The sequence below is a fragment of the Ranitomeya imitator genome, chromosome 1 (genome assembly GCF_032444005.1).
Source record: "Ranitomeya imitator isolate aRanImi1 chromosome 1, aRanImi1.pri, whole genome shotgun sequence".
NCBI classification, from domain to species: Eukaryota; Metazoa; Chordata; class Amphibia; order Anura; family Dendrobatidae; genus Ranitomeya; species Ranitomeya imitator.
The window spans coordinates 1,208,888,035-1,208,909,274 of record NC_091282.1 but is presented as its reverse complement, the minus strand read 5'-3'; the positions used below and the strand labels follow the sequence as shown (position 1 = coordinate 1,208,909,274).

Below are 21,240 nucleotides of genomic sequence, written 5' to 3'. Positions count from 1 at the left end.
AAAAAATAATAAAAAAAAATGATTTTATCAGGAAGAATTTAGAAACCAAATAAAATAAAATGATTTTTGCAGGGAGAATTTAGAAAACAAATTAAACAAAAAATAGGCTTTCTATGGCCCACTGAGTGAGAGATGACGCACACAGGAGTCAGGAGTGGCACACAAGCCCAGAGGCCAATATTTTTCTCACAATGATTGATGTAGTGATTTTCTCTGGTAGATTTTGGAACCCAAATCAAGCAAAAAAAAATATAGGCTTTCTATGGCCCACAATTGGAGAGAGAGAGAGAGAGATGGCACACCCAGGAGTCAAGACTGGCACACAAGCAGAAAGGCCAATATTAATCTCCCAGTGATTTTTTTTTTTTTTTTTTTCAGGGAGACTTTAGAAAAAAAAATAATAAAAAAAAATGATTTTATCAGGAAGAATTTAGAAACCAAATAAAATAAAATGATTTTTGCAGGGAGAATTTAGAAAACAAATTAAACAAAAAATAGGCTTTCTATGGCCCACTGAGTGAGAGATGACGCACACAGGAGTCAGGAGTGGCACACAAGCCCAGAGGCCAATATTTTTCTCACAATGATTGATGTAGTGATTTTCTCTGGTAGCTTTTGGAACCCAAATCAAGCAAAAAAAAATATAGGCTTTCTATGGCCCACAATTGGAGAGAGAGAGAGAGAGATGGCACACCCAGGAGTCAAGACTGGCACACAAGCAGAAAGGCCAATATTAATCTCCCACTGTGTTTTTTTTTTTTTCAGGGAGACTTTAGAAAAAAAAAAATAATAAAAAAAAATGATTTTATCACTAAGAATTTAGAAACCAAATAAAATAAAATGATTTTTTCAGGGAGAATTTAGAAAACAAATAAAACAAAAAATAGGCTTTCTATGGCCCACTATCTGAGAGAGAGAGATGGCACGCTTAGGACTGGCACACAAGCCCAAAGGCCAATATTAATCTCCCTTTTTTTTTTTCAGGGAGAATTTATAAAACCACAAAAAAAAAAAATAAATAGGCTTTCTATGGCCCACTATTTGTGAGAGAGATAGCACGCTTAGGACTGGCACACAAGCCCAAAGGCCAATATTAATCTCCCTTTTTTTTCAGGGAGAATTTATAAAACCAAAAAAAAAAATAAATAAATAGGCTTTCTATGGCCCACTATTTGTGAGAGAGATGGCACGCTCAGGACTGGCACACAAGCCCAGAGGCCAATATTAATCTCCCTTTTTTTCAGGGAGAATTTATAAAACCAAAAAAAAATAGTCTTTCTATGGCCCACTATTTGTGAGAGAGATGGCACGCTCAGGACTGGCACAGATGGCACGCTCAGGACTGGCACACAAGCCCAGAGGCCAATATTAATCTCCCACTTTTTTTTTTTTTTTCAGGGAAAATTTATAAACCCAATAAAAAAAATAATAAATAGGCTTTCTATGGCCCACTATCTGAGAGAGAGAGATGGCACGCTTAGGACTGGCACACAAGCCCAAAGGCCAATATTAATCTCCCACTGATTGATTTATTGATTTTTTAAGGTAGAATTTAGAACCCAAATAAAGCAAAAAAAAAATAGGCTTTCTATGGCCCACTGAGTGAGTGATGATGCACACAGGAGTCAGAAGTGGCACACAAGCCCTGAGGCCAATATTTTTCTCCCACTGATTGATGTATTGATTTTTCAGGTAGATTTTAGAACCCAAATCAAGCAAAAAAAAAAAATAGGCTTTCTATGGCCCACTGAGTGAGTGATGATGCACACAGGAGTCAGGAGTGGCACACAAGCCCTGAGGCCAATATTTTTCTCCCACTGATTGATGTATTGATTTTTTCAGGTAGATTTTAGAACCCAAATCAAGCAAAAAAAATAAATAGGCTTTCTATGGCCCACTGAGTGAGAGATGGCACAGACAGGGATGGCACTCTAGCAGAAATGCAAATCTTAATCTCCCACAAAAAAAAAAAAGGAACTGTCCTTCAATTACTATCTCCCTGCAGTAATCTCAGCCAGGTATGGCAGGCAGCAATAAGGAGTGGACTGATGCACAAATGAAATAAAAAGTGTGGACAAACAAAAAAGATAGCTGTGCAGAAAGGAAGGAACAAGAGGATCTGTGCTTTGAAAAAAGCAGTTGGTTTGCACAGCGGCGTACACACAGCAATGCATCTATCAGGGAGCCTTCTAGGGCAGCCCAATGAGCTACAGCGCTGAGGGGGAAAAAAAAAAAAAAATTAGCTTCCACTGTCCCTGCACACCGAAGGTGGTGTTGGACAGTGCAAATCGCTGCAGCACAAGCGGTTTTGTGGTTAATGTACCCTGCCTAACGCTATCCCTGCTTCTGACGAAGCGGCAGCAACCTCTCCCTAAGCTCAGATCAGCAGCAGTAAGATGGCGGTCGGCGGGAACGCCTCTTTATAGCCCCTGTGACGCCGCAGACAGCAAGCCAATCACTGCAATGCCCTTCTCTAAGATGGTGGGGACCAGGACCTATGTCATCACGCTGCCCACACTCTGCGTTCACCTTCATTGGCTGAGAAATGGCGCTTTTCGCGTCATTGAAACGCGACTTTGGCGCGAAAGTCGCGTACCGCATGGCCGACCCCGCACAGGGGTCGGATCGGGTTTCATGAAACCCGACTTTGCCAAAAGTCGGTGACTTTTGAAAATGAACGACCCGTTTCGCTCAACCCTAGTTATGGCATTGAAGCCAAAGCATTTCTAGAACCAGACACGCAAGCAAATTATTCAAGACAAAACAGCTTATGTTTTCCACATCAGCAGCACCCATTCTTAGTGAAAAAACCTCAGACACAAAACAGATTCCCTCTCAGATGAGAGGAGAGGAGTCAATAGCAACCACCTTGACAGGGGATTCAAGCCTAACTGTCCCTATCTTATAAGGAGTCTCAACATGAGAGTCAACTAACTTGATGGTGGATCTACAGTTAACAAAAGCGGTAGTCAAAACGGGACCATCATCAATCTCCAACTCCACCTGGAGAAGGATTTTATCAAATTAGGAAAATTGTACCAGGTAGTCTGGGCAACCTCCTCTATCGTTGCCCAGGCTTAAGCGTTTCCCAACATCTTAGATGAGGAGGGACAAGAAGGACAGTCCTTCTTCCAGTTCCCGAGGCTCCACAATAAAAGCACAGCTGATTATCTCTGCAACGTATCCTCTGTCTGTCTTTGACCGAGATGACTCCCACCTCCATGGGTTCTGTAGGCGAAGCTGAAGTCCTGAGCTGGAGTATAAAGGGGTTTCCTGCTGCATCACCCCTCTGGCACAGAGAGTATGGTCCATATTGACAGCCTGGGTCATGGCATTCTCCAGGGTATCCGGGGGAGGATGCAAAGCCAAAGCATTCAGCAAATGGTTGGACAGGCCTCTGTGGAGCAGCCCTCTTAAGGCGGCATCATTCCAGGATAACTCAGCAGCCCAACGTCTGAACTCAGAACAAAACCACTATGCTGAGTGCTTCCCCTCTGTCACACTCATCACCATATCCTCAGCCAGATGCACACTATCATGCTCATCATAAATATGTCCAAAAGCCTCAAAAAAGCAGATCCACAGACATACGCTCTGGAGCAGAGAAAAAAACCCAAGCCTGTGGAGCTCCCCTTAATAAAGAAATAATAATTCCCACCCTCTGGTTTTCATTCCCAGAGATGTGCGGACACAGAGAGAAAAACAAGTTACACCCCTCTTTCAACAGCCTGAATCATTTTTTATCCCCAGAAAAGGTGTCAGGCAACTTAACAGGTGGTTTGGGCAAGATTATGGAAACATCTGTGGCACCCTCACCCTGACCCCCAGAAGGAGAAGAACCCCGCACAATGTCAGCAACCTCCCTCTGAACCTGTTGATGCGACTGAGCCGGGGTTTGCTGCTCCACAGATAGTTTTTGCATCATTTTAGTGCAAAAGGCACACATACACATATATGGATATATATATATATATATATATATACATACATACATGCATGCACATATATACACGTAAACACAAATAAACATAGATAGTCAGAAAAATGATGGAAATAATAATAAATAAAAAGTAAAAAAATAATAAAGAAATGGAAAAAATGCAAATAAAAATAATAATAAAAATAAAAATAAACAATCAAAAATAAATAATAAAATATTATCATGTATGTGTGCCTTTTGCTATATATATATATTTTTTTTTTTTTCCCATTGGGACTGTTTTCTTTATTATTATTTATTTAGGGTACTTTCTTTTTGGTTTTTCATATATTTTTTGCATCTTTAGGTGACAATTGTCCACTAGTGTCCTACCCAATAGTATATACACATATTTACCTTTGTCTTTTTAGTATACATCCACTTTGTATATTAAAAATATCTATACTTCCTATACCACAAGATCGCCCATGTTAGCGCTCAGGTAGTGCGCACGCGCGGTCTTCTCCCTTACGTCTCTGTCTTCTGTGTTCATGTAACCTGGGATACGCCGGATACTCAGTCCCATGCGTCCGGTCACATGACACGCTGACGGAGACTTCCGGTTTTGCGGACTGCGCGTGCGCCAAGCTTACTGGAGGCGCATTCATCGGTAAATGGAGATCTATATAAATATAACCCAAACGGCTCATTATTTACTACCCCCTGACGAAGGAAACTCGTTTCCGAAACGCGCGTCGGGGTGCGCACACTTTAATGACCGGACGGACTTAAAGGTATATTACTTCTTTTTTGGATCACTCACTTTATTTACCCCAGCACTCTTAGTGTTTACTTACCCTTATGATACACCGTTATATACGGCCCCTCTTCCTTCACTTTTCCCATCTGTTCTTTTGTGCATTTGTTAGTTTTGGCTATGTAGCACACTGCACTTTATTCATATGAAGATGCAATTGATTATTGTTGCACATTTTTTGAAAAATATTTGCATATTGCACAAACTTTTGTCACTTTAGTTGTCTGGCCCTTTTTTCACTCATTGGAGTTTTAAGGGAGATAATATACCATCTACAATACATTTAGTCTGGGTCTGATTAACTATATGTGGTCTGAAACACAGTAAATATTGGATATATTTTTTATATTTCTCTTTTATATATTTTTTCATTTTATTTATGTTCTCATTTAATTTCTCTTTTAGTCTGGCTTAATATATTATTGTCGGGTGTGTGCACATTTTTTACTAATTTTCATGTAAAATTATCACGTCTATTAAATAAAGATATATTTTTTACCATTACCATTCCTGTCCTGGATCTCTTCTAGGGTCTTCCATTGGGTTGTGGTCCTTCACTTTATGAGTGGGTTATCACTCGCCTTCTCTGTAGTGCACATGGGTGTATGTATAAAATTTAATATAGTGTATATATTTTTTAATCTTTATATATATATATATATATATATATATTTAACTTACCCGATATACTATTACCCCAATAGGTGCTACTACTATGTTTTAACTATCTTTAACATTGGGAACGCAGGCCATGCGAATGTATGCGGATGCCTCCGCATGCGTGTAAAATATTAATATAGCAATAATAAAAATATAGATTACTTAACGTATATACAGAGTCCAACTAGCGAGCAGAGACTCTGATTAGTTTGTGACTGAGTTATTGTGAGAGCCTTGCTAGAAACATCTGTGATCTGTATGTCATAAGCTAAAGGACACTTGTCAGAACTGCCAAAATGTGGCTATATGGAGATAATGAATGGTTCTTTTAAAGGTCACAAGCAATATGTTTAGGCATTTTAAAATGAGGTAATGTACAGAACTAATATGCATATTCTGCAAGTAACTAGTTTCTTCTAATATGGTAGTAGTTATGAATATAGCGATAGGTCACCATATGTGGTTATGAGGTAGAAAAATAGTAACCAATATCAGTCTATGAGTCAAAAAGGGTATATAAAGCAGACCCAACTCTGTTCAGCCAGATCGCTCATACCTTGAGAATCTCCACACGGACTGTATCATATGTAAGATTAATGAATGCTTGATTTCTCTTCTATAAGTTAATACTTAATTTTGTGTGCTATGAACTTATGCTTTTCTTTATTTTTTTGTAATCACTTTTTGAATGGACATTAAACAAGATTTGTTTCATCCACACAATTCAATATTGCTTTCCTTTCTAACCTCACCGTGCTCTTACTTGAAAAAGTAAGGAAGAGTTATTTTTTCTAACAATGCGTCGTTTTGATGCTGCGCTGACCGCAACAAAATGCAACATGTTGCGCTCGGCGCAGTTCGGAGGCATCTGCATACATTCGCCTGGCCTGTGTACCCAATGTTAAAGATAGGTACGCAGGACACATGCCAATGTAGGCGGAGCTGAATAGAAGAGGTGCTGCAGTGGGCGGGGCTTGACAGAGGAAGTACAAGGAAGTAGGCAGCCCTCCGCAGCTCTGCCCTACGCAAATGTGAAACAGCCTAACACTGACCTTCAAAGCCATCTCCCCCATGAATGTCTGAACTAATCTCCTGATATCTTCCACCACGTAATCTTTGGCCCTCCCATTACCTCCTTCTCTGCTCCACAATCGTACATTCCTGGATTGCTTCTGACGAGTATCACCATACTTTAGGATTCTGGGGCCCAACACATCTGATTATCTACTACATCCAAAAATTTCAAGCGGACCTTAGAAAACCCTTGTCTTCAGAAAAGCTTACAGTCTGCAATGACCCTGTTGCCACCTCACCAACACCACAGTTGCTGCAGACCCTGAGCCTACTATCTCCTTCCCTGTTATGCTGTAGAATGGAAGGCTGCAACAATAGGGTCCTCTCCCCTTTGTACTTGTCTTTCACTATTAGTTTGTTCATGTTCATTGTCATTTCTATTTGTATTTTGTATGTAACCTCTCCTCATGTATAGCACCATGGAATCAATGGTGCTCTAAAAACAATTAATAATATAATAATAATAATCCTCCACATGATGTTCCATCCAGTCTTCACCTCTGCCCTCATTGCTAGATTACACACAGAAGAAAGCTGCGCAGTTAGCACCTGTGTTTCATCATCAGAGATGTGCTGCGGTTGTCCGCTGAGCATTTGCACTCTCTCTCCCACATACTCACACTCCAGCAGAGAAAGTGGTTGGACATCAGTAAGCTCAATCTCTTCCAATTGTTAGCCAAGGCCAGGTGGATGGGCCACGGAACCACAGTCAGCAGTCATAAAAAGGCAGAAGTGACTGCTGCATAACTTGGTGCTGAGACTACTTGCATGATTTGCAAGGGGGTGAGGTGGAATACCGATGCCCATGGGCCACAAGTGCAAAATCTGTGCTGTCGGCAGGTGACCGGGTGGAAGACAAAGCAAAGAAACTAAAGGCACTCTCAGCCAAACAATCTAAAACCACCTGTCATGGGGTTACCGCGGCACTGTGGAACCAGAAGACCGCAGCGTCTGATTGCTCCTACTCCGGAGCTGAGAAGAAGGACTTCTTCATTTTAATATGTTTATTCCTTCTGGTAGAACAGGGGTTAATTGCCCATGTTGGAAATCCCTGTGCACAGCTGAGCTCGGTTAACTGCTCCTTTCCCCTTTATAATCTGAGCTCTGTTACAAATACTTGTCATAGATAGCATTTGCTGCATGGCTAATGGAGGAAGAGGAGTTCATCATATTAGAAGGAGAGTTGGAGGAGTTATCAGTTACTGTTGCTTGGTTTGTATATGTGATAATTCCTTATCATTCTCTATTTTGGTTTATTTCCCTACCTCCTCCTACCTGGAGCATTCCTCTGTTATATATGTTATATATGAGCATTTCCGGGATTATTTGGCAGGAGCTCGGGTCTCCTCCTTTTAATTTTGGTGCTATTTAGAGTGCCAATCATCATGCATGGATAGTCTTCCATGCACTGTAATGGCGCAGCCATCTTTGCGGTGGTATTACAGTGATTGGCTGGCTGCAAAGCATCATCAGAGCTATAAGAGACCTGGCGCTGCCCTGCTTGCCGCATTCTGCTCCGGAATCAGCTAGTGTAGGGAGAGCTGCTGCTGAGATAGGGTCAGATTCTTACTTGTATTAGTTAGTGTGGGTCTACTAGTGTTCAATCTACAAATCCTGATAAACCAACAGTTCTTTTTAGGGCTAATTCGGGAGTACATAGATTGCTGCGCTAGGTAGGCAAGGGAGTCTATGTGCATAGATCCACATCCATGCAAGGCCTGCAGGCAATGTATGTGAGTATATAGATCTCACTGCATATATCAAAAGGCTCCATTACCGTCTGCTGCTGCGTATTTTATATATATAACTAGCTGCAGGTATCCATGGCTAGGACTTTTTTTTTTGCACCTTATACCTGCTAATTTTATTACAAAGCAATCCATAGCCCCCTTTTTTCTACATTTATTTGCTTGGTCACACTGCAGACTACAGCCAGGTCATTTCAATGCAAGAGCGTGAAAATCTAACAATATAATTGTTCTTTGTCCCAGGCATCAAATGTGGTACTATAATATTTTTTGGACTGTCTTACAACATTTTTGGACACAATTTTGCAGACCAAGAAATCTGTAGCTGGCCCAAAAATATTTAGCTACAGTTCTTATATTTATCACTGTGATTTCTATACGACAAGCATTGCATATCTTGCGCAAAATATTTAACAATTTTAGTACTCCAAATTTATTTTTTGGTGTCATAGCCTACTTATTGACACAATTTTGGTGGGCCAAAAATAACCAAAACCACATTTTGATCAGTCTGTTATCTCTGTCCGATGCCTGGTCTATCTGTGGTCTCCAAATTCTTGCTTTCAGGCATACATTCCATTTTTTGTCTGTCTGCTACCCTTGTTCTATACATTATTTTGTAGTTAACAAAATAAAAAAAAAATCCAGGCCACATATTGAAACAGTCTGTTATCTCAGTTAGATGCCTGGTCTATCTGTGGTGTCAAAATCCTTGCTTTTCAGGCATATATTCCATTTTTTTTTCTGCTACCCTTGTTTTATACAGTATTTTGTGGTTACAGTCTGTTATCTCAGTCAGATGCCCAGTCTATCTGTGGTCTCCAAATACTTGCTTTTTAGGCATACTGATCACATATAAGTTTTCTCAAAATTAATCCATTTGTATTGAACTTTTAAAATATTTCAGTAGATCCCACATTTGGACACCCCGAAGAGCTGTTCAGTTTTCCCTTTAAAGATTCCAGACTCTAGGCCAGATAATTTGAAGTGGGGCAAGATGGGATCACAAGTAACGATGCCCAAAGATTTGAGCAGCCACGGTCACACGAAGGCGATGGTGGGAAAGTGTCCCAAGAGGTGGACGATGATGAGGCACAATTGCCAGAAAGCCAGGAGGAGGAGCAGGGTGCGGATGTGGAAAACCAGGTGGTGGATGACATAGCAACTGACCCAACCTGGCAGGAGGACATGCAGAGTTAGGACAGCAACACACATGAGGAATCAGGCATAGCACCCCAACAGGCAGGAAGAAGCAGTGTGGTGGCCGCAGACAGAAGGCGTGCATCCGTTCCCCGTAACACCAACATGAGTGAAGTTGCCATTCCAACTTCCCGAGTTTGGTTATTTTTTAAAGACTGTGATGATAACCCCAGACAGGCAATTTGCAGCACCTGCCATGCCCGCATCAGCATGGGTGGCAAAACTACCAGCCTGACCACCACTAGCATGATCAGGCACATGGCAGCAAAGCACCCGACTTTGTGGGCTGAACCCCAGGCTCCAGGAACACTGTCTGCAGGTGACACCACTGCTTCTTCCACTGTTTTGCGTAGAAGCCAATCCCCAGTCCACGGAGCATGTGAAGAAGCCTCGTCCCCTGCACCTGTTGTTGCCCACAGTCAACCAGCACCATCATCAAGCTATTCCACATCCCATCCCATCCCATCCCAGAGCAGCCTTCAGTTGTCTATACCACAGTCATTTGAAAGCAAGGGGAAATACGCAGCCAACGTCCCACAGGCCACAGTACTAACTTCTAACATTTCTCTTCTGCTTGCACTTTAAATGTTGCTTTTAGGCTCGTTGAGACAAAAGCTTTCCACAACCTGATGGCGGCGGCTGTCCCAAGGTAATCGGTCCCCAGTTGCCCCTATTTCTCCCAGTGTGCCGTACCGGCATTACACCAACATGTGTCCCACAACAATGTTGCTATTTGGAAAGTCCACCTAACCATGGACACATGAACAAGTGCTTATGGGCAGGGATGGTACATCTCACTGATGGCACACTGGGTTAGCATAGCAGAGCCAGGACCGAGCCAGACCATGGGATGGAACACATCCCCCGACACCAAGGATTGCAGGACCTATGTCAATCAGGGTTGCACCAACAGTATACAGCTCCTGCACCTCCTCTTCTTCTGCCTCCATCTCTGAAGTGAGCATATCAGTCAGAAGCTGGAAGAACTGCAACACTGCCTCAGCCAAGCGGCAACAGGCTGTGCTGAAGCTAATCTGCTTAGGTGACAAACTGCACAATGCTGAAGAGTTGTGGAGAGCGCTGAAAGAGCAGACAGATATTTGGATGACACCTCTGAACCTTCAGCCAGGCATGGTCTTCTGTGACAATGGCCGGAACCTGGTGGCGGCTCTGAGGCAAGGTGAGCTCACACACGTACCTTGCCTGACCCATGTGCTTTACCTCATCGGTCAATGTTGTCTCAAAAGCTACACAGAGCTGCCAGATCTGCTAGTGAAAGTACGCCACCTGTCTGCCCATTTTAGAAAGTCAGCTACAGATTCAGCCGCCCTTGCCATGCTTCAGCAACGTTTGCATCTTCTGGGTGACCGACGGGTGTGTGATGGACCGACGGGTGTGTGATGTCCCCACACGTTGGAACTCTACACAGCATATGTTGGAAAGGATTTGTGAGCAGAAGAGGGCAGTTGTTGACTACCAGCATCAACAAGACTGTTATTATTCAGTTCAGACTCCATATATCAGATCTCAGGAGCAGACATGGATGTCAGACATATGTACCATCCTCAAAAACATTGAGGACTGCACCAAGATGGTGAGTGGCAATGATGCCATAATTAGCATCACCATCCCTCTTCTCTGCTTTCTGAAAACCTCTCTGCTCACAATTAAAGAGGATGCATTGCAGGCAGAGCATGAGGAAATGGAGGAAGGAACCATACAGGGTGATTACACTCAGCCCAGCCTCATGTCGCCCCACTGTGGATTGGTAGACAATGAGAAAAAGGAGGAGAAGGAAGAACAGGAGCTACTTTCATGCGCTATAGATGGTACTACAAGCACAGCTGTTATACTGTCTGTTCAGCATGGATGGCCTGAGGACAGCATGGTCAGTCATCCTGTTGTTGAGGACACGGAAGTCTTGCCTGCTAGCAGTCTGACATGCATGGCTGACTTTATGTTGCACTGCGTTTCCCGTGACCCTCGCTTTATTAAAATTTTCAGTGACACTCAATACTGGTTGATGACACTTCTAGACCCATGCTACAAAGAGAACTTTCAATCTCTTCTTCCAGAGGCAGGCAGGTGTACTAAAATGTTGCAGTACCAGAGAGCTCTTGTAGCGGAATGACTAAAGAAAATCCCATCTGAGAACGCTGGCAGCAAACGTCAGAGTTTGTTGTACAACCAAGGAGTCCAAGTGAGAGAGACGGAAGTACAATCCAGCACAGGCAGGGGAACAATGGCAAAGTTCTGGGATAGTTTTCTCAGAACCTCCCAGAGTGCCAGCACAGAGGCAAGAGGTGCTGTCACAAGAAGTGCAATGTTTGGGAAGATGCTGAGGGAGTACCTTGCTGATTGCACAAATGTCCTTTGTGATTTCTCTGTGCCTTATAATTATTGGGTATCCAAGCTGGACACGTGACATGAACTGGCTCTCTATGCCTTGGAGGTCATGGCCTGCCCTGCTGCTAGCGTTCTGTCAGAGCTGGTTTTTAGTGCCGCTGGTGGAATTATAACAGATAAGCGCATCCCCCTGTCAACTGAAAATGCTGACAAGCTGACTCTTATAAAAATGAACAAGGGCTGGATTGGGCAAGACTTCTGTACACCATCAAATGAAAACAACAAAACATAACCTCAAATGCATTGTCATTTTTGTGGAGGTGTATTCTCATGCACCTCTTTACAACCACACATGGCTATATGCTTCCTGATTTGGTCTGTTTGGTGTTATCCTCCTCCTTATCCTCATCCTCATCATCAACAACCACTAGAACTCCAGGGTGAATGTATTCCATGATGCAAAAGTCACTCAATTTTTTATGATGCCCGTTACTAATTTGAAACAAAAAAATGTTACTCCCCCAGGGGGAAATGTTTGTCAGTCCATACACTTAGTGTATGGGCATTACAAGTCAAGGAGACTCGCTCCTTTAAATTGGGCCTAGTTTTTGAGGCCTTCCTCCACATCTCATCATCCACCGCCACTAGATCACCAGTGTTAACGTGTTCCTTTCTGCTAGTCAATTTTTTGGCAAGGGTGTCTATGATCCCCATAAAATATTTTTAAAAATGTACCCCACATGGGGAAATGTTTGTAAGCCCATGCACTTCCTCAACGTCTCATCATTCTCCACCACTAGATCACCAGGGTTAACATGTTCCGTGCTGCTATAGCCAGTAAATTTTTTGGCAAGGGTGTCTATGATCCCCATAAAATATTTTTTTTAAATGTACCCCCATGGGGAAATGTTTGTCAGCCCATGCACTTAGAGAGACCGGCTCCTTTTTAATGGGACAGTTTTTTATGAAGCCTCCTCCATGTTTCTTCCAAGGGGGATTGGGGTGCATGCAAATTTGGATCAAGGCGGCCCTTGCATTCAATGCATAAGGAAACAGTATGGCAGGACCAATTGAAGAATGTGAAGTGGGTTTTCCTGTGGCCATCCAGTACCTGGGTTCAAAGCCTTATTGGGGTGCATATGACTTGGTAGCTGAGCAGGCCTTGCAGTTAATACATAAGATAACAGTATGGCAGGGCCAACTGAATAATGTGAAGTGGGTTTTCCTGTGGCCATGCAGTACCTGGGTTCAAAGGCTTATTGGGATGCATATGACTTGATAGCAGGGCAGGCCTTGCATTCAATGCAACTTTTTTTCAGGAAGCCCTACTGTACCTCTCTTGAAAGGAGTATTGGGGTGCGTCGTAATTCTTGGCTGCCCAGCCACTCACTGCATAGGCAATAACAGCATAGGAGACCCACTGTTTAATAATGGCCCTTTAAGAATATTAATGCCGCCTAATGCCCCTCTAAAAATAGGCTTTGTGACTTTAAGAGTCCTTCCTTCATAAATGAAACAAGATGGCTCTGCTTATGTGTCACACACCGCATGGCCAGCTAGGGGTGTTAAATGTTACAATGACATTTCCCAGCAAATGCATTTTTATATTGGTTGAAAGCAATGTTAAAGTTGAAAACCGCATCAAAAACGCTGCATGTGAACATAGCCCAAGTGGTGGAGGAACATTTTGGTCTGGGGTTAAATATTTTGCCTTATATACAAGTTATTACCCTGGAAAGGATGTACCTTAACATATTTCCCAGCAAAATCCATTTTGATTTAGTTTTTGTATGTCTTTGGGTGCAGCTGTAAAAATGGCGTGAAACTGACAACATTGCTTACAGCTGTGAACTAGGAGTCAGGAAGGCTTCCAGGGGCGATCCCCATGATGTCCCTGTGCCATTTGAGCAGTGTTTCCATCATTTTCAGATGTTTTTAGACCTTAAAAGGATCCCCGGGGGAAATCGCTGTAAAAATACTCGGATCTCCCATAGACTTACATTGGGCTCGTTGTTCTGGTCGAGTACCCGAGTATTCCAATTTTCTCTACCCGAGCAACGACCACCCGAGCATTTTAGTGTTCGCCCATCACTAACACTCACGGAGTGTCTACATGAAAAAAATATCAAAAAGCTTTACTCTCTTCCATATGTCAGAATAAATAGTTATGCATGTGCCAAAAAATCAGATCCCAAATGGATCAGCCATATGGTATCAGATTACACTGCAACTCTTAATAAAGGAAACTATTTTTTTGGAATGGTGGCATACGAATGATGATGCTGATTAAAAATCATTAGATTTTTTCTGGATGAAAATTGGACAACATTTTTCTAAATTGAGTGGACTGTGTCTAATGGAAAGTGGCACATCCATTGGGACACGAGGCGCCAGTGAGGTGATGGGTTGTGGTTAAGTCATTTGATGTAATTTTTTTTCTTCTCCTCAGGTGACTGATTTTGAAGTATTTTAACCTCAGCTAAAATTAGAAATACATCTGCAAAATATGAGCCCAAGAGACTTTTCCTATTTAAGAAAGGTTTTTGTACAGACAGGTAATACAGACTTGTCACTGTGGTGGACGTTCGGTAAAGGAACCACAGTAGAAATAAAACGTAAGTACACCATTAAATGTAAGCATTGTTTGTTCTGTAACGGATTATTATGATTATTTTATGCAGTTTGTTCTTGTTCTTCTTGTTGTGGAGCATTTTTGATCTAAGTATTGTAAAGAGAGGCTTCATTCTCCTATCATTTTTTGTGCGGCTAACTAGTGGTGTAAATAATCAAAATTTAAAAAAAAGTAATTTAGGTAATGTAAACGACTTTCAAGACGACGAGAAGTATACGGTACATTTTTATACAATTGTTCAACAATTATAACTGTAAATCTAAGTATTTTTCTAATTTTTTTTGTTTAAAAGTTTTGTTTTTTGTGAGTTTTTTTTATCGGTTTTTGGTAAAATAAAAAAGTATAAACACTTGATTGTTTTACATGACTTTTAGGGAATTAAGTAATTTGACTTCCATTTAAAAATATATAGAACAGGATAAGAGACCAAAAATGTGCAAGCCATAGATAATAATAGAGCAAAGACATTTACCTACAAAAAAATGGAGTTTTGGAAATCACAAAAGCATGTGAGAAATAATGACAGAAAGGCTTTTGTATGACGTTTATAGGTAACTGTATAGCCATAGTATTCAAAGTTAAAATATTTTGAATGACATAGTATTACCATGTGTAATATGATTTTTCTTCTTCTTAAACTTTGGTATGTATAAATTAGTTAAAAGATTTAGTGCAAGCATAAAGGTTTTTAGGGTAAGTAATGGTCATTCTTTTTACTCATTCATTTTTTTTAAATAAAAGTAAAGAAAGTTATTTGACTTTAAAGAGAACATGTAAATTAATCCTCAGCAGAACATAGTAGGTTTTTGTATGACGAGTATAGGGGAAGTATCTACTGTGGTTCACTTTTGGCCAAAAAACCACTGTAGAGATTAAACGTAAGTACACCTTTAAATGTAAGTTTTATCTTTCACATTTTTCTTGAATAGTTTCTTGCTTTTGTTACTTCTAAAAATGTTGGCTTATGATAAAAAAAAAAAGAAAAAATAATGTATTAATTCATGTATTTAATTGATATATTAATAAATATATATATATATAAATATAATTTGTTCTTTTTTAAATTAAATATTATTAAAATATACTATATAAACAAAGAAAAACTAGAAAAAAGTACATATTTCGAGCCACAGATACTAGTAAGACGTAGTAAAGCGTACCCTGCGAAAAATGTGGGTTTTTGATTAGTTAATTTTATAGTAATTTTTTCACATAGAAAACATGGCATATGAAGTAACTATATCAACTACACTACATTTTCTAAATAATATTTTAGCATTGGGGTTTTTTTTCTGTAAGGCTTTTGTGTGTATAATTTAATTAAATATAGGCACAACCATAGATTAATATTTGGGGAGAAGATAATGGTCATTCGTGGTGGTGTCCATGTGATAAAAATAAAAAAAGTAAAGAAAACAATTGAAAAGTTACACAAAGTAGATGACTAAAAAAAAGAGGACGTGCAAGTTAATCCTCGGCAGTGTACAGTAGGTTTTTGTATGACGAGTACAGGGGAACTATCTACTGTGGTTCACTTTTGGCCAAAAAACCACTGTAGAGATTAAACGTAAGTGCACCTTTAAATGTAAGTTTTATCTTTCTCGATTTTTCTTGATTAGCATCTCTTCTTGTTAGTTTTATAGGTTTTGCTTTTTTTTTTCCTCTGCCTTTTTTATCTGTTCTGGGAACTATGTGAATAGTAACATTTCACATAGAAATTATGGTATAGTAAGTAACTAACTGAGTTATTTTTAATATCGCATTATAGTATTATCATAAGTAATATACTAATATATTGGTTTTATTCTTCCTCTACTGCTTTAATATGTATAGTTTAATTTAGAAGTGGGCACAACAATAGATTAATATTGGGTGAGTAGGTAATGGTCCGTCTTGATAGGGTCAATTTCATAAAAATTAAATAGTAAATAAAACAATTAAAAAGTTACACAAAGTAGATGACTATAAAGAAGACAAGTAAGTTGACCCAGAGTAGGTTTTTGTATGACGAGTTCAGAGGAACTATCTACTGTGGTACACTTTTGGCCAAAAAACCACTGTAGAGATTAAGCGTAAGTACACCTTTAAATGTAAGGTTTTTTATCTTTCTCATTTTTCTTGATTAGTATCTCTTCCTGCAATTTTTTTGTTTTTTTTTTACATGAGTACCGTATATGTTTTTATGTGTTGTTTTTGGCAAAAAAAAAAAAAAAAAAGTACCTTATTTGATTATTTTACCTGGCTTTAAGTCAATCTGTGTAACTTGACCTAAATTTACATTATAAATAGCAAAAAAGTACATCAAAAATACATAGTAGTAGCCATAGATACGTAAATGGTACAACTATGCCTAGAGAAGAATGGGGGTTTGTATGAAAAGTTACCTTCATAGTCTTTTTGCAATGATATCAAGGGAAGATATTATAGTTTTAATAACTTTATAGTATTACTATAGCTAATGTCAGTTTTTTCTTCTAAGGCTTCGATGTGTATATTTTTTATAAAAAAAAAATGGTACAACCATAAATTAAGATTTTCAGTGATGAGGGAGGTAAATAATGATCGTTCTTCTTAGGGACTATTTAAAAAAAATAAAAACTTATAGTTAAAAAAGAAAAATTAAAAGTTGCACAATGTAGGTGATGTTAAAGAGGATGTTTAAATTTGGGTAACAGCAGTCTATAGTATGTTTTTGTATGATGAGGATAGGGGAACTGTGTACTGTGGTACACTTTTGGTCAAAAAACCACTGTCGAAATTAAACGTAAGTACCCCTTTAAATGTAAGTTTTATGTATTTCATTATTCTTGAGTAGTATCGATTCTTGTTAATTTTAGATCTTTTTTTGTCTATCTTTTTAACCTTTTATTTAAAAAAAATATTCAAAATATTTTATTATTTCGATGGACTTTGAGTGAATCTAAATGATTTAAGTTCAAATAAAAAAAATGTTTAACAAAAAAGCCCAAAAATATTCATCATATACCTGTATTGGAAGACAAAATCTATGGATTTTTATATGATGAATATTGTTAACTTTAGAGAATTATTTTCACATAAAAATCAGAACATAGAAAAAAGAGATAATATATGATATAGATCACATAATAGTATTAACAAATATGCAAATAGCTGTTCTTGGGAAAAAAAGTTTAATAACTGATGATTTTATCTGGTTTTTTTTTGGCAGTAAATACAAGAAAAAATAAATAAATAAATCTTTTTTATCAACTGTAAATAATACAAAGGGAAAACACTTTTTTCTTCTATGAATATTTTAAGTATAATTTTAAAAATCAGCACCGGACATGGGGATTTTAGGGTGGCGAGAAATAATGATCATTCTAGAGTTTAATTTTAACTAATGAAGACGTAAAAAAACAATTAAAAAAATTACATGTGAAACATGAGGCACAACAGTATACGGCGGTTTTTGCACATTGAGCATAGAGATAGTTTCTAATGTGGCACACTTTTGGCAGTAAAACCACAGTAGAGATTAAACGTAAGTATACTTTAATATGTAAGGTTTTACCTTTTTTTAATTTTTTTTTATTAATATCTATTCTTGTTATTTTGTTATGCTATTTAATTTTAATATTTTTTCTATTTATTCTTGTTTCTTAAATATTTTATATTTTTGTAACTTTTATATTATCTATTTTTGGTTAAAAAAAAAGTAAAAAATGAGATTATTTTGGCTGGTTAGGACTCAAGTGAGTGTAGATAATTTTGCTTAAAATATGGAGGGCACAACATGGTTAAAAATTTTCAATAAAAATAATTTGAAAAGAAAATATGGAGGGCACAAAAATGGGTATAGTAACTGATGAGAGTAATAAGGCGTGAAGGGAGCAACCATAGATGAAGATTTTGGGGACTGGTTGTGATCATTTTAGCTATGGTCCAATTTTACCTTTTGAAAAAAGTTTTAAAAGAAATTTAATAAGTTAGATCACTTTTATATGTCTATCACTTATTTTTAGCTGTTCTTGGTAAAAAAAAAAAATAGTTAAATAACTGATGATTTTATCTGCTTTTTTTTGGCCGTAAATACAAGAAAAATTAAAAAAATATATATTTTTTTTATCAACTGTAAATAAAACAAAGGGAAAACACTTTTTCCATAGCAGTATGGGTTTGTATGAAGAGTTTAGTGTTCTTGCACATAAAAATCATGATGGATATTTAGAATTCATTTACGAATGTTCTTTTTTTTTATACATTAGTAGTCATTCAATCTTTATTTTTTCAAAATGTAAAATTAATAGAAGAATTAAATATAGGATTATTATATATCTATGGTTTAAATTCACATTATAGTATTTGTTTTTAGAATTTAATCGTAAGTAATAAGAACAATACTTTTGGGGGGAAAAAAAGAAAAGTTTAAAAAACTTATTTTATTAACTTACCCTAAAATTATACTGGTAAATAAAATGACTAAAACAAATTACACATCTGAATATTTGTATGAGGAAGTAGCTACAATCAGTTATTGTGGTTCATCTCGGGCCATGAAATAGGATAGAATTAAGAAGTAAGTAATTCTCCAAAATTTAGTCTAATATATTAAGCATTTAATAGTGGTTCTTTGAACAGTTATTATTCCGTTCATCATTAATCACTGATTAAATTTATTACATTTTTTTAAACAAAAATTACTCATTTTGTAACAAGTATAGAATTTATTACTGCAGTTTTTAAGTTGAATTTGATTCTTTTTTTAATCTCTTATTTTCCCTTAATTAAGATTTTCAGCACTCTTTTTCGAATTAACAAAAATTACAATTACAATAAAACCAATTCACGATTAGGAAATGGGGAACTTCTTACACTTAACATAAAATTAGTTTATTGATTTTTTTATCAAATAATATAGTATATTTTATATTTATTATTTATACTTAATTTTATTTTAAGTTTAATTTTTTTTAACAAGGAAAATAGTTACATTGATTGTTGCTGATTGCTAAACGTACAGACCATCTGTTCAGAATAATGTCATTGTAATCCCCAAAAGATGTTAAAATGTCAGTTTCCATGAGACATCCGCAGACCTCGCGTCCCATCATGTTCAGTGAACTGTAAAAGCCGATGTACTGGAGTTGAACCGGTTGCCAGTTCTGTCCTAAGTTATCTCTTATTAGTTATAATTAAAGAATGGCAAGTTCAGGACTTCATGAGGGATGGACCTTTCGAAGAAGACGGTGAATTCAATAATTATATTAGAGGACAAAAGTAAAGTTTTGATTAGAAACCTTTGAATTGTAGAGGTTTTACTGTATCTATCTACAGTATATATCCATCTATCGTATATCTATTTATCCAATATCTGTCTATCTGTATCTATTATCTATTATCTATCTATTATTTACCTATTATCTATCTGTAGATATATTATTTAGCTATCATATATTTATTATCTATTATCTATCTATTATTTATCTGTTTTCTATCTATCATCTATCTATTATCTATTTATCTATCTATCCAATATAAATCTATCTTTCAGCTATTATTTATCTATATATCTATGCATTATCTATCTCTATTATCTATATATCTATTATCTATCTGTGTATCTTGCTGTCGTTTATTTATCCATCATTGCTGGCATCGGTACCAGGACATAAGTAAAGTTGATATTCTTATTTTTAACCAAACCTAAAAATGATAAAAACGTAAAGATAGATAGATTGACACATCATCAAGTCTTCATTAGATAGATAGCCGATAGATCGATAGATAATAGATAGACTTAACATAATACTTTAATACCTTAACATGTTGTTCTTACATATATTTTTATAAGTAACATTCAGCTTTGTTGTTTTTTTAAACTTTGCCAAACGTGTGACCACATTTTCTCCTTTTCACTTTAGAAAAACTAAACCATGTCCACTCTTTGTTGCAGGAAGAGAAAATGCGGTTCCTTCTGTATCAATCTTCCGTCCATCTGATGAAGAATTAAAGACGGCAAAGGCGACAAGTGTCTGTCTGATCGATAAATTCTACCCAAGAGAAGCCAAGGTGGTATGGAAGGCAGACAACAAGGTTGTAACCAGTGAGGTGAAGAACAGTGACTATATTAAGGATGAAGACAATACCTACAGTATGAGCAGTATGTTAACCCTAAGCTCGGAGGAGTACAAGAAGTATGGCGAAATAGCCTGTGAGGTGACACATAAGACTCTGTCCTCAGCATTGGTGAAGAGCTTCAAGACGGCAGAGTGTTAGGAGACTTTTCCCCATTTCTCTATTTAATGCATTCCATGCGGCATGTCGATTTACAACAATATACGCCTTACATAAGCCATGCGATCGTATTTGGCAAAACACAACTTTTTGTATTATTGTAAATCACGTCATAGAAACAAATGATAATTGTTTTCTGCTTCTTTTCATAATATGTCAGAAAAATAAATAAAAAAAATATTCTGCTTCATACTGGTTTGGTTTATAGTTATTTAGTATTATTTATTTATTTGAAAAATTCCCAAATCCCTATTAGATTTAATAAAGGACGTTCTTCATTCAGGACCCTCATCAATTATCCATAGCATATATCTCAGTCCATTGGTAGATTACATAAAAAGGTCACTAACCTCAAAGAGTTCTTACCTTATAATCCTTAATGTACACTGTGGGGGTGCTGGAGAGAAAAAGGAAAACTTGGCAGCTTCCACTGTGGATTACAGCTGATCGTTGGAGATCTTAGCAGCTGCACATAATGTGATCAACATGTTTTTGAGGTCCCTTCTAACTAAAAAAAATTGTTCAAAATGAAAGGTTATACAAAACTATAAGCCACAACATGGTCAACAGAAGTGATGAATAGAAG

General features: G+C 37.8%; 1 gene segment (V, D, J or C); it reads left to right on the top strand.

The window, feature by feature from the left end:
* LOC138657281 (immunoglobulin kappa variable 4-1-like) overlaps nucleotides 1-20,844 on the top strand; it is a 390,076-nt gene extending 369,232 nt beyond the window's left edge. The window contains 2 exon segments of the V gene segment in view: nucleotides 15,243-15,274; nucleotides 20,314-20,844. Coding sequence covers nucleotides 15,243-15,274; nucleotides 20,314-20,636 — 355 coding nt within the window.
* Nucleotides 20,845-21,240: the final 396 nt, after the last annotated feature.